The 14,218-nt window shown below is 38.7% G+C and overlaps 1 protein-coding gene across 8 annotated transcripts in view; it reads left to right on the plus strand.

The window, feature by feature from the left end:
- AKAP7 (A-kinase anchoring protein 7) overlaps positions 1-14,218 on the plus strand; it is a 128,094-nt gene that overhangs the window by 1,331 nt on the left and 112,545 nt on the right. For all 8 annotated transcript variants that reach the window (XM_077903069.1, XM_077903080.1, XM_077903094.1 and 5 more), the window contains exon 2: positions 4,253-4,384. In XM_077903069.1, the coding sequence (XP_077759195.1) occupies positions 4,253-4,384 (132 nt within the window). The remainder of the gene's footprint in view (positions 1-4,252; positions 4,385-14,218) is intronic.

The raw sequence follows: 14,218 nt of genomic DNA on the forward strand, positions 1-14,218 counted from the left end.
TTTTCAGTTGTTGCAGACTTTATAGCCCTTATTTTCAGTTGTCATTAGTGTGAGCGTGCTTTATTCATTCCTCTATTATTAGGCATGTAAGTTCCACCTTTTCTTCCTTTTTTTTTTTCTTCCTGCTTGCTTTTTGAGGTGTTAGGGTGCACATAAAGAGTTTAATTACACTCTGATACAGGTGGACGCGGGCTGGGAATTGTCCCGCCCGTGTCAGCCTATGTGGTACAGATACATTAGTAAGAAGAACATTTATAGCTCCTGACCTATTTCTTGCCAGAGTGCCTTTTGAAAGAATTCCCTCAGTTTACAGCTCCGTGAACTACATATGTTAACAGGCAGTGGAGCATGTTGCCAGAAAAAGAAGTTTTGACAGTAGAGTGACAGGATTCAAATTCCAACCCTAAACTTAGCTGTGACCTTGGGCAAGTTACTTCATTGGCCAGTCTGTAAACTCAGTAAACAACTAATAGTACCTCCCTGATAGCTGTCTCTGTGGATTAAATGAGTCATTACCTATAAAGTGCTTACAGCTCTGCGTAGTGTTATTGCCCGCTCAAGTGTTAGCTGTTATTTTATTTGGATTTGTGCAAAAGATAGGGTTTTAATCAGACCAAATTTTAAGTACTCAAAATGACCATTTTATGGTTTAAATGCTTTATTTAAGAGCCAGTTATTTTAAGGCAGTTTTTCAGAAGCAAAATACTTCTAATTTCTGTAGAGAGAAAGTGTAGTTGGTGTCTTAGTGATATCTGTCACCTTTGCCCAGACAGTGGAGCTTAGAGAACTGGAGAAAAGCTTCCAGATTTGAACTCTGTTGAGAAACATTGCTCTAGAGAATGACCAGCAATTCTTTGAAGAGTTATTTGGAAATGGTGTTCTCTTTTTTTCAGAGTTAATGATTCATATCTACAAAAATTGTTTCTATTATTCTGTAGTTTCATGGAACAAAGTTTATTTCAAGTTCTGGATTATTGATTTTGCTGTAGCATTGCATTTCAAAAGTTTCTATATGCTTTATTTAACAAGATGGAGAATGATATTGAGCAAGTCCTACTATACTTTTTATCTTTATATCAAATGAGATGACAGTACATTTCCTTCATCATCCTGTGAAAATGAGACTCTGTGATGTGCTGAAGCTGCCATTTAAACACCACAAATTATTTTTTCTTGGGCATCGAAATAGTTGTACTGCAGTGTAACTTGAGTGATTTATTATTAAACACTCTAGAATGTGTGCTTACCTGTATCCAGTCATTCAGTACAAGCGTATTGATCACCAGCTGTGAGCTGAACACTGTACTAGACATTGAGGAATCAAATAAAGATAAGATGTGGCACTTAAGGAACTTAGAATGGGGGGTCTATACTTATGGATGGAGTGTCATTATGAAAAGTCCTCCCTTTCACTTTCTGAAGTATCCCATATGGGGTGGTAAAGTATATGATCACTTTTACTTAGTGTCTAATGGACAAGACTGACAGATGGACACTTACATGTGCGGTGACTGGAGGAAACACTAGCTATTGGGAAGGAGATGGGATTACCTAACTCAGCTCTGAGCTGGGGATCAGAAAAGTTTCCCCTAATAGTAAACATCTAATCTGAGTTTCTACTTTTAAGTTGATTATTCTCAATTGTCAACATAGTCCTTGGTCTCGAGAAGAATCAAGGTGTGGAAGAGATGAGAAGGGATCTTTGGGAGCAGTCATTTTTCATCTTCTCTTACACATTAGAGTCACCCTGCAAGGCTTTAAGAAAATACCAGCAGCTGCCTTGATCTCCAGAGATTCCAATTTAATTGGCCTGGAGTGGGACCCAGGCATTGGTCATTTTAAAAAGCTCCAGGTGATCCTAAAGTGCAGCCAGGATTTATAGTTTTTCAAGTAGGACAATGATGTCATCTAGGAGAGGGGCTACCGAGTGGGGCCTGAAGAGTTCATATGAATTTCCTGGGATCATACTGCTAGTGAGGTGGAAGCACCACACTAGGATATCTGCCTTCTAATTTCTGATACTAAACCCTCCCTGTTACATCGGCCAGCTTGCCTTGCGTCATTACCTAAATGGCACTCTTTTCAATATTGTTCCTTCCTGATTCTGCTTTTGTAGAGGCAGAATGATCCACGTAGCACTTCTCTAACTATTGGTTAATGGAGCTCGAGATAAACTGAAAGTATTTCAATAACTTTTTTCATGGAAAAAAATAACAATTCATCATGCCATTCAAGTCTTCCTTTTGCCTTGACAGTATGTTGTTAGAGCACAGAAGTCAGCCTCTTAGGCCATTCCACACATTGCCAAGAATCCAATCTATTTCCCAGGGGCACACAGACTTTAAAGCTATTGAAATGTCAGTGCTAATGGGCCAATTTCATATCACCGAGTTCTTTTTTCCTCCCAGCTTTATTGAGATGTAACTCACAAATAAAATTGTATGTATTTAAAGTGTGATGATTTTATACAAGTATATATTGTGAGATGATTACCACTGTCAAGTTAATTAACATCCATCACCTGACATAGTTACATAGTTCCTTTTTTTTTTTTTGTGAGAATGCTTAAGGTCTACTTTCTGAGCACATTTCAAGTATATATAGTACAGTATTGACTACAGTAACCATGCTGTACATTAGATCTTCAGAGATTAGTAATACGTTCTTAGATTAAGAATGCAAGAGAAACACAAAAGTTGGGTTTATTTCATTTTGTTCTGATTTTCATTCTGCCTTGTGCATATTTACCTGCCTAAATACTCTGCTGCTACCTTTTCAAGAGTAAGCTGCATGGTCAGTGATGATTCTTTATGAGTAGCTATATGTGCCTGAAGGTATAAGATATATATTGACCTATTAAAATTTTTGTTTAGGTATAATCTGCATTTGTATTTTTCAACTCAGGCATAGAAATGGGAAACATTTACTTGTTCTCATATTTCAAGTTGTTATAAGTTTATGAATAGGCTCATAGTAAACTAATATTTGTTGAACACTTGTGTGCCAGGCACTCATATTTGGTAAATAAATAGTATCATTATTAAGAATGTACTATTACTTTTTTTGTTTGTTTTGGTATTGAACATGACTATATATAAATCTTTTGTTTTTTTAATTATTTATTTATTTTTTTATTTTTTCACTTTTATCTGGAACGTGTATGTGCATGTGTGTGCGAGCAGTAGTAAAGATCACTCAAATTGCAATAAAAATTTAGATTTTTTTTTTTTTGGTATGTATGTTAACTATGACCTTTCATGACCTTATTATGTTGTAAGCCATATTCTTAATGGAATGTGGTTTTTAGATATTTGAAAATAGAGGATTACAACAGAAAGAAATACATGACTTCATGAATATCTTTAATGGTAGGTTAGTCTTTAGTAAATACATAGGGTAAAAATTATACAATTATCCCAAGATTTTGTTCAGTCCTAGTTCAAACAACATTTGTGTTTTGTCAATAGAAGTGTGGAAAATAATGGTACTGGGACGACCACCTACTGAGACATTTAGCAATTTTATCAGTTTAAACAGACACTCTCTTTCCCTTAACCTCCACCCGAAACATGGTTGTTCCACCCATAACAAAAACAAAAACCAAGTGTGAAATGTGGCTTTAATATTAGCAAATATCCTTGGGAGGGCAGTCAGGGAAATGATACAATCTTCTGGTGTTTAATCATTAAATTTCTAGGAAAGCATATTTAGAGCCATGAATTACCAATGTTAATTAATAACAGAAAAAAAATGTCTTTTTTTTTTTTTTTTTTTTTTTAAATGTCTTTATTGAAGAAAAAATAAAGGTCAGAACTTGTACAAATGAGAACACGTAAGTGATATTATTAAAAATAAACATGAGACAGACAAAACTATTGGTTTGTTTTCAAAAAGTATGGAAAAAATGGATTTTTATTTTTTAATTTTTAAATTTTTTTTAAAAAATGGAGTTTTAGAGTTAAGAAAATTTAGCTATAAAAGATCTGGAGGATTGTTGATTTACTCAGTCTTCCTCTAACCCTGAGTGGAATACTATGCTTCAGAAAATTATTAAAGCTGTTTAACATAAAAGTACATTTATAGAAATGTAGACTATAGTATAAATAATGTTTATATTACTCTATAATATATTCGAATACAAGGATCATTTCTCAACAAATGTTAATTTATATTGAATTCAGTTGACTTGTCTTAGTTTAGGATACAATTAAAAAATAAATAATACATTTTTTTTCTTTTTGATATGTTAAAGGAGCAATAAATTCCAATGAGTGTGAAAATGTGTCCAGAGAAGAGGAAATGTCAGAAGAATTTGAAGCTGATGCCATGGATTCTCTGAAAGACATGCCATTTGCCACTATAGATATTAAAGATGATTGTGAAAGTAAGTATTGAAAATGAGACAGATTTGTCTATTACCCAGGTTACTTGTGAAGAGAAAATAGGGGAAAACACCAACGTATTCCACAAATGTTTGTTGACTGTATGCTCTGTACCACTTATTTTACATCCAGTCTCCTGTAGAACCTTGCTGTGATCTGATACAGTTGGGTCTCGACTGGGCTTCCCAAACTGGAGGATCCATAAGAAATTAGTTTGATCTCCCCCAGGGTGGGGTGGTGCCTTGCAAGGAATGTCTGTCCGGTGGCAGAGGAGCTGGGCTGCCTGGGCTCCATGGGTCTGGACTCTGTCTTCTTGGGGTCCTCATTTACCTTCAATGTTTAGCTTACATTTTGAGCAATAAAGCCTGGTGGTAGTGTGAAAAAAAAAAAAAATTAGTTTGATCTCTTCATTTCCAAGAAAAAAAAATAAGACTCAGAGAAGTTAATCAGCTAAATGCACATAATGGAAAAGAACTACTTTGGGGTGGCTCAGTCAGTTGCGTGTTGAACTCTTGGTTTTGGCCTGGGTCATGATCTCAGAGTCATGGGATCGAGCCCCAACTGTTGAGCTCGATGCTCAGAGTGGAGTCTGTTTGAGATGATCCCTCCCCACCTCGTGCAAACACACCCTATCTCTCTCTCTCTTTCTCAAATAAAATGAATCTTAAAAAACAAAAAGAACTACTTACAGAATCTGTGATTTCTGATTCGTTAGTCCTTTCTTTGATGAATAGCTATAACCTCCTGAGACGAATGTTGTACATGATTTCTGTGGGCTTACCTGGGGCGAAGGTGTGTCAGAGAGGCCTCTCACCTGGATGTGGGTGGGTGCCCTGGAAGGCCTTCCTGGATATTTGAGAGGAGGAGAGGCCTGCTGGATACAGGTGAACGCTTTAAGGTTCTCTCCTCTGTACTAACTGTCCTGTACTTAACTGATCATCTGGGTTTTCTGGGGTGTGATGGTAAACTCCAGATTCCTCTTTTCTACCTGTGTGTTGGGCCAAGGAAACTTTTTGATTTTTAAGCATCCCATGTGATTCTGGTGCTCATCCAGTCTCGGAAACACACTGCTTTCTATCTCACTGTCTTCCTATCCAGCGAGTCTGGTTCGCATTTTGGGGTGATGTAAGGAGAGAGGGATACTTAAAATGAGCCATATCTCTGATAACTTATTAATCACTCCCCCTCCATTCCATAATCCGAGGGGAAAAGGAAGGACAAAGAGGTATTTGCTCAGTCATGGGACGTTTTCCCATCTTTCCCTCTACACCTGGCCCGTAGAGAAAAACAGTTTTGGGGGCGTTTTCCAGCTCTTAGAGAAATTCTTCATTTGGAGAATTAGTATACCTGGTAGGTAGAAGAAGATCCCTTTTGGAAACGAGGGGCAAGGATACCAAGGGTTTAATCATGTTTTCCTTTTTAATTTCCTACTTTTTGAACAAATAAAATGAATATACCTAAAAAGTGCAATCACTTCTTTCTGATTTCACTACTTCCTCTAATTTGGATATAAAATAAGAGTTTTCCTGAATGGCCATGCCTGCACACCCGGGGGCATCTCCCGCCCCCCTTCCTGCCTCTGCACCCACCCGGTCCAGCCGGGATCATCCCCTTGCAGTGCTCCCAGCTAGCCTGGGGCGAGAGGAGCACCTGTCCCCCGGGGCCTCGGGATCCCACGTGGCTGACACGGGGCTTGTCTGTCAGAACAATAGCCTCCACTTGAGTCTGCAGCGAGCCCAGGGGGCAGATAGTGTTTCTGCAGCCACTGTGTTCTGTCCCCACCGGTGGGGAGAGGCCACGGCCCCTGGGACTGGAAAGAAGGAAGGGCCGAGCTGCTGCTTCCAGGGGGGCGTTGGGAAGACGGGCCAGTGGTCTATAGGAATAGGGCCTCTCCCTCAGTATGTGTTCCATTCATCACTAAAGACGTGATGTTAGTGTAAGCTCAGGGCCCCTGCGGGCCACGCGAGTCCCTTAGTTGTGTGACTCCCCTGCTGGAGGTTCTGTCTTCGGGAGGAAGAGGTCTCCGTGGCTTAGGCTAGCCTCCAAACCACCATGTACAGTATTGCTTTGGTGGGAAGATGGGTTTCAAATTCCAAACTCCAGCTTACACAGTGTCAGAGAAATAGAAATAGAAAACTTGTGTTTTGAGTTTTAGTCATTTCATTTCATTTTCTACTCCCGTAACCTTGGACCCTTAAAGCGTATGAGCTGGACTCCTCACGGTCACTGGTGCTGAGTCCCTCCTGGTCACCCCTCAGCCTGGCTGTGCAGATCAGAGGAGGTAATGTGTGTAAAGGGGGCAATTAAAATGCAAAATAACGCACAGATGCTACGTACAAAAACTGTGAAACATATCCCTTAGTTATCTGGGGACAACTCGTTCTCTCCCATTTTTACAACAGCATTTCCTAAGACCCTAGAAACAAATACTAAAATTCTTTGCAAACTGGAAACTCTAGTTTTTATGAAATGAGATTTTTATAGAAAGTCACAAAAGCTGGGAGTTTTGTTGTCAACCCTTAAACTTAAGATAGAGTTAGCAATAGTGTTTGTATTCAAAAAACAGGATAACCAGTTTGTGGCTCGAAGGGACTCAATGCGGCTTTCTCTTACGTTTAGTAACGTGGCAATTTAATCGATTTACTGGACTGTGGTAGACAGCAGCCTCAAAATTCTCAAGTTGCTGGTTGTCGCCTTTGGTTCTTCCAGTTTCCTTTGGTGGGTAGAGATTACGAGGGAACTGCCAAGACGTTCTTGCTGATAGGAACCTGGCAGGGCGAGGAGGAGAGTGGTGCTGACAAGAACATCGTGGGAAGGAGGATCCTTGCCAGTAAGAACACTCCCCGGTGCTTGGCTCAGACTTAGTTGCCAACTGTGTTACCTTCAGCACGGCCACTGTCATGACTAGGTGTCCTGCTGTCTGGTTGGCTGAAATTTGTCCTTATGGTTTTTCTTAGTTTTGTTTTTGAAAAGAGACTATTTTACTTGAATTTACTTAAAAATTAAAAAAGAGACTTTTTACTTGAATTTACTCTATTTACTTGAAAGAGAACTATTTACTTGATAATTGTATCTTAGAATACAAAATGTATTTGGGGTGCCTGGCTGGCTCAGTGTGGTAAGCATCTGACCCTGGATCTCAGGGTTAGTGAATTCAAGCCCTGCATTGGGCTCCACAGTGGGCACGGAGCCTACTTAAAAAAGGAATATGAAATGTATTCGAATATTGAATCAAATATAGAATGCATTAGAATTATATATACTAGAATATAAATATACACATTGGAAATAAAATATCCAAATGTATATGAAAGAAATCCTCTTAGGAATGTTGAAGGAGCAATACAGTCTGAGCCACATCTTCTGGATTTTATAGGTTGAACATGTTCCAGGAGAAAATATAACATTAGTGACTTGTTGCTCTGGGCCCGGGTGGGTCTGTTCTCTTTAGAGGGTGGAAGTGTCATTGGTCAGTTGGTTAGAAACCCAGCAAAACGTCCAGAGAATGCCTCGAGCTGCTGTTAGTCTTGCCTCTGAAAGTTGGACGAGTCTACCATGAAGAGTCAACCGCTGATAGGAATGGCTTAGCGTGCGTCCCATGGGGGATAAGTCTGTGGGGAGCTTTAGGTTTTTTTCTTTTTTCTTTTTTTATAAGATTTTATTTATTTATTCATGACAGACATAGAAAGAGGCAGAGACACAGGCAGAGGGAGAAGCAGGCTCCATGCAGGGAGCCCTATGTGGGACTCGATACCGGGACCCTGGGATCACACCCCGGGCCGAAGGCGGCGCTAAACCGCTGGGGCACAGGGGCTGCCTGGGAGCTTTAGTTTAATTGGCTCAGTTCTCTTGAGAGACTCATAGTCCTTAACTATCAAGCCATATTTAAATCAAGATTGAAAATAAAATAATTTGAGAGTCTTTTTTTTTTAGTCATTTGTCTTTCATAAGTGTGGAATTCTGGTCGTATATCAAAGTTATTATAATCCTTATTAGACTTCATGCAGAATTCTAACCTTATAATTATCGCAGACTTTATTTTTTTTATTTTTATTTTTATTTTTTTTCCGCAGACTTTAAAGATATGGGAAATTATTATTTTGTTACTTGTTTATTAGCTAATACCATTAAGTTGTATTTTAAAAAAGTACTTTAACTTTTAGATATTTTAGAATGTCAATTGAAATCTACCTTTTCCTGAAAAGAATTTTTTTAATAGAAAAATACTGTATCAAATAAAGATTGAACCTCAATACCTGGTGTAGTAAGTGACTATCCTGAGTCAGTTTTAACTTTTTATTGTTTTTAAAGATTTATTCATTTCCGAGAGAGAAAGAGAGAGAGAGCGCACATGCAGGGGCAGAAGGGGAGGTAGAGGAAGAGAGAGACGGAGAGAGAGAGAGCGAGAATCCCAAGCAGACTCCCTACTGAGCATGGTACCTGACTTGGAGGTCACTCTCAAGACCCTAAAATCATGACTTGAGTTGAAATCAAGAGTCAAAGGCTTAACCAGCTGAGTCACCCGGGGGGTCCTACATCTTTGTTGTTGTCGTTAAGTGATCTTAATCTCTACATCCAATGTGGGACTTGAACCCACAACCCTGAGATCAAGAGTTGCATGCTGCACAGTCTGCGCTAGCCAGGCACCATTCCTGAATCAATTTTAAATCAATTTACTTTTAAAAAATTTATCTATTTATTTGAGAGACTGAAAGACCGAGAGAGAGAGCACGAGCAGGGGAGAGTGGCAGAGGGACAGGGAGAAGCGGACTCTCGGCTGAGCAGGGAGCCTGACATGGCTCTCAATCCCAGGACCCCGGGATCACGCCCTGAACCACAGGCAGATGCTCAACCGACCGAGCCATCCAGGTGCCTCCAGATGAATTTTTAAAAAGGATACAGTGGGTCACCTGGAGGCTCAGTCAGAAGAGCATGTGACTCTTGATCTCAGTGTCATGGTTTTGAGCCCTACGTTGGGTGTAGAGATTACTAAAAAAGATAAACTTAGAACGGAGTGTAAATTATGTTCTGTGTCATCTCTGGGAAATGTGGAGTACATATTCCAAATTTTTAGAAAGGGGCTTGAGGCAAATATTTGTCTCAAATAATACAAGTGTTTTACATCTTTTTCCTTTAAAGAAAACACACAGGAAAACAAAAAATTGGAAAAGCCCAAATGAATTCTTTAAGTCATTCAACACACTTATATTGACTTGCCCGCTTCATAGCAGATACAATTGGTGCTGCGTAAACAACGTAGAAGATAAAATTCAATTAGCAAATAAACATATGGAGAGTTACCCAATCTTAGAAGTATTAAAAGATGCACATTGGTATATGATTGTAACTTATCAGATTGGCAATATCTTTTCCAAATAATACTCAGTGATTTTAATGTCATGTCTACATCACTTGTGACAATGTACTGTTCTAAGTCCTTTGAGAATGGAGTGACCTGAGCCGAAGGCCGACACCTAACTGACTGAGCCACCCAAGTGCCCCTACAATTAGAATTTGTAAAATGTGCTTAAAAAGTTGCCTTTAAAGATGTAAACTTCATTGATTCAGAGGCACCTGGGTGGCTCTGGGGTGGAGCCTCTGCCTTCATGACCCCGTGGTCCTGGAATCGAGTCCCACACCGGGCTCCCCGCAGGGAGCCTGCTTCTCCCTCTGCCTGTGTCTCTGCCTCTCTCTCTGTGTCTCATGAATAAATAAATAAAATCTTAAAAAAAAAAAGATGTACTCTCCATTGGTTCATTAAATAGAGAGCTGGATGAGCTTGTTCCTCTGACCCTGTCCACAACATTATTCCTAGTAGTGTTAAACTATGGCAGTTATAGCTACAGCTGTGGGGGCAGATTGTCAGGGTTCTACACTTTCTCTTAAATTTTTTTGGGGGTATCTGGCTGGCTCAATTGGAAGAGTATATGACTCTTGGTCTCAGGGCCTTGTTTAAGCCCCAGGTTGGGTGTAGATTCCTTAAATAAATAAATAAACTTACAGAATTTTTTTGGGTGGAAGTATAATTAGCATACGACATTGTATTAGTTTCAGGTATACGACATACTGATTCAACAATTCTCTACATTATTCTGTTGCCATCTGTCACCACACAACGTAATTACAATATTTTTGACTCTATTCCCTATACTGTACTTTTCAACTCCATAACTTATTTATTTTATAACTGGAAGTTAGTACCTCTTAATCCCCTTTATTTCACCTATCCTCCTTTCCCTTCTGGCAACCATCAGTTTATTTTCTGTATTTAAGGGTCTGGTTTTTGTTTGTGTCTTTGTTTTTTTAGATTCCACATGTAAGTAAAAACATATGGTATTTGTCTTTCTCTGACTTATTTCACTTAGCATAGTATCCTCTAGCTCCATCATGTTGCAAATGGCAAGATCCCATTCTTTTTTATGGCTGAGTAGTATTCCATCGAGTGTCACACAACATGTCTTCATTGTCCATTCATCTACCCATGGATACTTGGGTTGTTTTCACATCTTGGCTATTGTAAATAACGCTGTGATAAATATAGGGGTGCATATATTTTTTGAATTAGCATTTTCATTTTCTTTGGATAAACACTCACTAGGGGAATTAATGGATCATATGGTATTTCTATTTTTAAGTTTTTAAGGAACCTCCATCCTGTTTTCCTCCATACTGATTATTGGTTGCAATAATCTATATTCCCACCAACAGTGCACAAGTGATCCTTTTTCTCCACATCCTTGTCAGCATTTCTTATTTTTTTTTTTGTCATTTTGATTCTAGCTTTTCTGTAAAGTGATATCTTGCTGTGGCTTTGATCTGCAGTTTCCTGATGATCAGTGATGTTGAGCATCTTTTCATGTGTCCGTTGGCCATCTGGATGTCTTCTTTGGAAAAATGTTTCTTCAGGTCCTGTGCCCATGTTTAATTTTTTTTTTTTTTTTGGTGTTGAGTTGTACAAGTTCATTATATATTTTGGGTGTTAATCCCTAGTTGGATATATCATTTGCAAAAATCTTCTCTCATTCAGTGGGTTGCTTATTCATTTGTTGTTGGTTTCCTTTGGTGTGCAAAAGCTTTGTGTTTTGGTGTGGCCTCATCAGTTTATTTTTGCTTTTGTTTCCCTTGCCTGAGGAGACATCTAGAAAAATGTTGCTAAAACCAATGTCAAAGATGTTATGGCTTCTGTTTTCTTTTAGTTTTATGGTTTCAGCTCTTACATTTAGAACTTTAATACATTTGATTTTATTTTTATGTGTCGTGTAAGAAAGTGTTCCGGTTTCATTCTTCTGCATGTAGCTGCCCAGTTTTCCCAGCACCATGCTCCTACACATCCGTACTGTGCCTATTAAACAAGTGTCCAGGCACAACTTCATTATCTATAAAATTGGCATAATAATTGACTTATTTCAGGAGTCGAGAGGATTCAGCTTGTTAATACACGTAAATTTTTATTAATCTTACCAAAATTTTTTGCCTAAGTGTACTTGCTAAATTAAATATTTAAACAAATTTTCATCTTGAGAGCAATATTTTGTAATGATATTATTGAGTGCTTCCTGTATGTTGCTAACTGCTTTATATTTTCTTATTTAATCCTCAGAGAAACTCAGTGAGGGAGGTAAATTTTTTTTTAGGAAGTTTTAGTAATGTGTTTCTCTATGAATTAGAGAAAGTAATATTGTTAAGTCATAAGTTCAGGAGTCTTAAGAATGGTTACTTTAAAGATTTTGACTATTTACAGAACAAGAAAAAAAAAGATTATCGAAACAAAGAATCTAGTTTGTTCTCAGCCTTTTGGCTAAGAGGAAGTGTGAGAACAACCACCAATGACAGATGGTCTACTTAATTAAAGCAGTTTCTCCCATAATTCATTCTCTTGTAGTTTTTTGAGGGAATAAATAAAACTTAAGGAAAAATTAAATAACTTTCATAAAACGACACATGCTTTGGGCAGAAAAACAAATGATTGGATTAGAGAATTACAGCCTTTATCAACAAGACTAAATTCATTAGAGCACATTGAAATGGCTACTGAAATCATTATGAAAATTAACAATGTAATAAATTAAATTTATGAGATGAGGTTATGAGCTCTAATCCAGAGAAAGATCCAGGGCGCATGGCCAAGCGTTCTCTGTTTTGCTTCTATGATCACTGATCTTTAATGCTTTTATTAGTAAACTAGATGTTACATGAATCGTTTGCTCATTATTATTTTCATATAAGGTAAATTGAAAGAATAATAGCAAATTGTATTTTTTTACTATTTATTTTTTTAAAAGGTTTTATTTATTCATGAGAGAGAGAGAGAGAGAGGCAGAGACACAGGCAGAGGGAGAAGCAGGCTCCATGCAGGGAGCCCCATATGGGCCTGGATCCTGGGACCCGGGACCCCGGATCACGCCCTCAGTCCAAGGCAGACGCTTAGCTGCCAAGCCACCCAGGTGCTCCAGCAAATTGTATTTTAGAATATGTAGATTATGATTTTAAGGTTAGAAATAAAATGAAGTTCAGTAAGGAAAGAGGGGATTTGATGCTCTAGCCATACAAGTAAAGTTGACAAATAAAGGGCAAAGAAGATATGCAAACCAGGGAAAAGAGGTTTGGCTCAGTGTATAACCCTGACCACAAATCACCAGGGCTCACTGAACTTAAAAAAACAAAAAGCAAACTTATTACAAGAGCAAATAAAACTATGCTATAGAAGTAAATATTCATAGGATTCTTTTTCTTTTTTGTCCAGCTCTCATCATACAATTTTAAACTTTGCCCTGTCAGTGATGTCTAACAAAAGGAATTTTAATTTATTTTTACATATTTATTTTTAAAGTAAGTTTTATGCCCAAAGTGGGGCTTGAACTCAAAATCCTGAACTCATAATCAAGAGTCGCATATTCCACCAACTGAGCCAGCCAGGTGCCCTGCAAAAGAGAATTTTAGATAATCCAATTGAAAAGAAAGTTAAGTAGTAATGGATAAGATTAGAGAAAACTAAGGGAATTTAGAAAAACCCTCTACTTCTTTATTTTTAGCCGGAGGTTGGTTGGTTGGTTTGTAAAGATTTTATTTGTTTGGGAGAAAGAGAGAGAGCGTGCACACAGTGAGAGCAGGAGCTGAAGTGGGGGGGGGGGGCGGGGAACGCAGACCCCCCACTAGCAGGGGGCCCAGCCGGGGCTTGGGTCCCAGGACCTGAGATCACGACCTCAGCCCAAGGCAGATGCTTCACGACTGAGCCGCCCAGGGGCCTCTTGTTTGTTTTTAGGAGGTTGTATTTTGAATTGGGATTTTATGCGGTGTCATTCTCATGATACCAGAATCGCTAAGAGTCAAACAATTACAGATGTCCCCTTCCAGCAGTATGGCCTTCCTTCCCTGGTTGTCCCTAAAACTGACTTACGGAACATTTGAAATGGCAAAGGTAAGTCGCTACAGGAAGAGCAGTTTAGATCTAAAGCACAAAACAACTTAAAATGCTAAAAGCCTCAGTGGTCTCTTAAATACCCATGTTTTTAGGTCTGTTCGTATTGAGTAAGAAACAACAGAAGTGATTCGGTGGCTTAGTTGACAGTGGACGGTGCCGTCCAGGACAGGTGTGTGCAGAGGCCCTGGGTTTTGGGGAGCACCTGCCGAAGCCACGTATTGACGATACTGCTCGTGTTCTGTCCTGTTCTGTAGCATCTGTTCTCCGTTTACCCCGTGTCATTCTCTTCTACCCCACCCCATTCCACTCCATTCCAGCCTTTAAAACATGCTTTTTAATGTTCTCTCAAGTTGATTTCATAACTTGCTAGAGGGTTGATACTAGCAGTTTGAAAAAAGGAAAACTAGGCTATAGG

The sequence above is a fragment of the Canis aureus genome, chromosome 1 (genome assembly GCF_053574225.1).
Source record: "Canis aureus isolate CA01 chromosome 1, VMU_Caureus_v.1.0, whole genome shotgun sequence".
In the NCBI taxonomy this organism is placed as follows: Eukaryota; Metazoa; Chordata; class Mammalia; order Carnivora; family Canidae; genus Canis; species Canis aureus.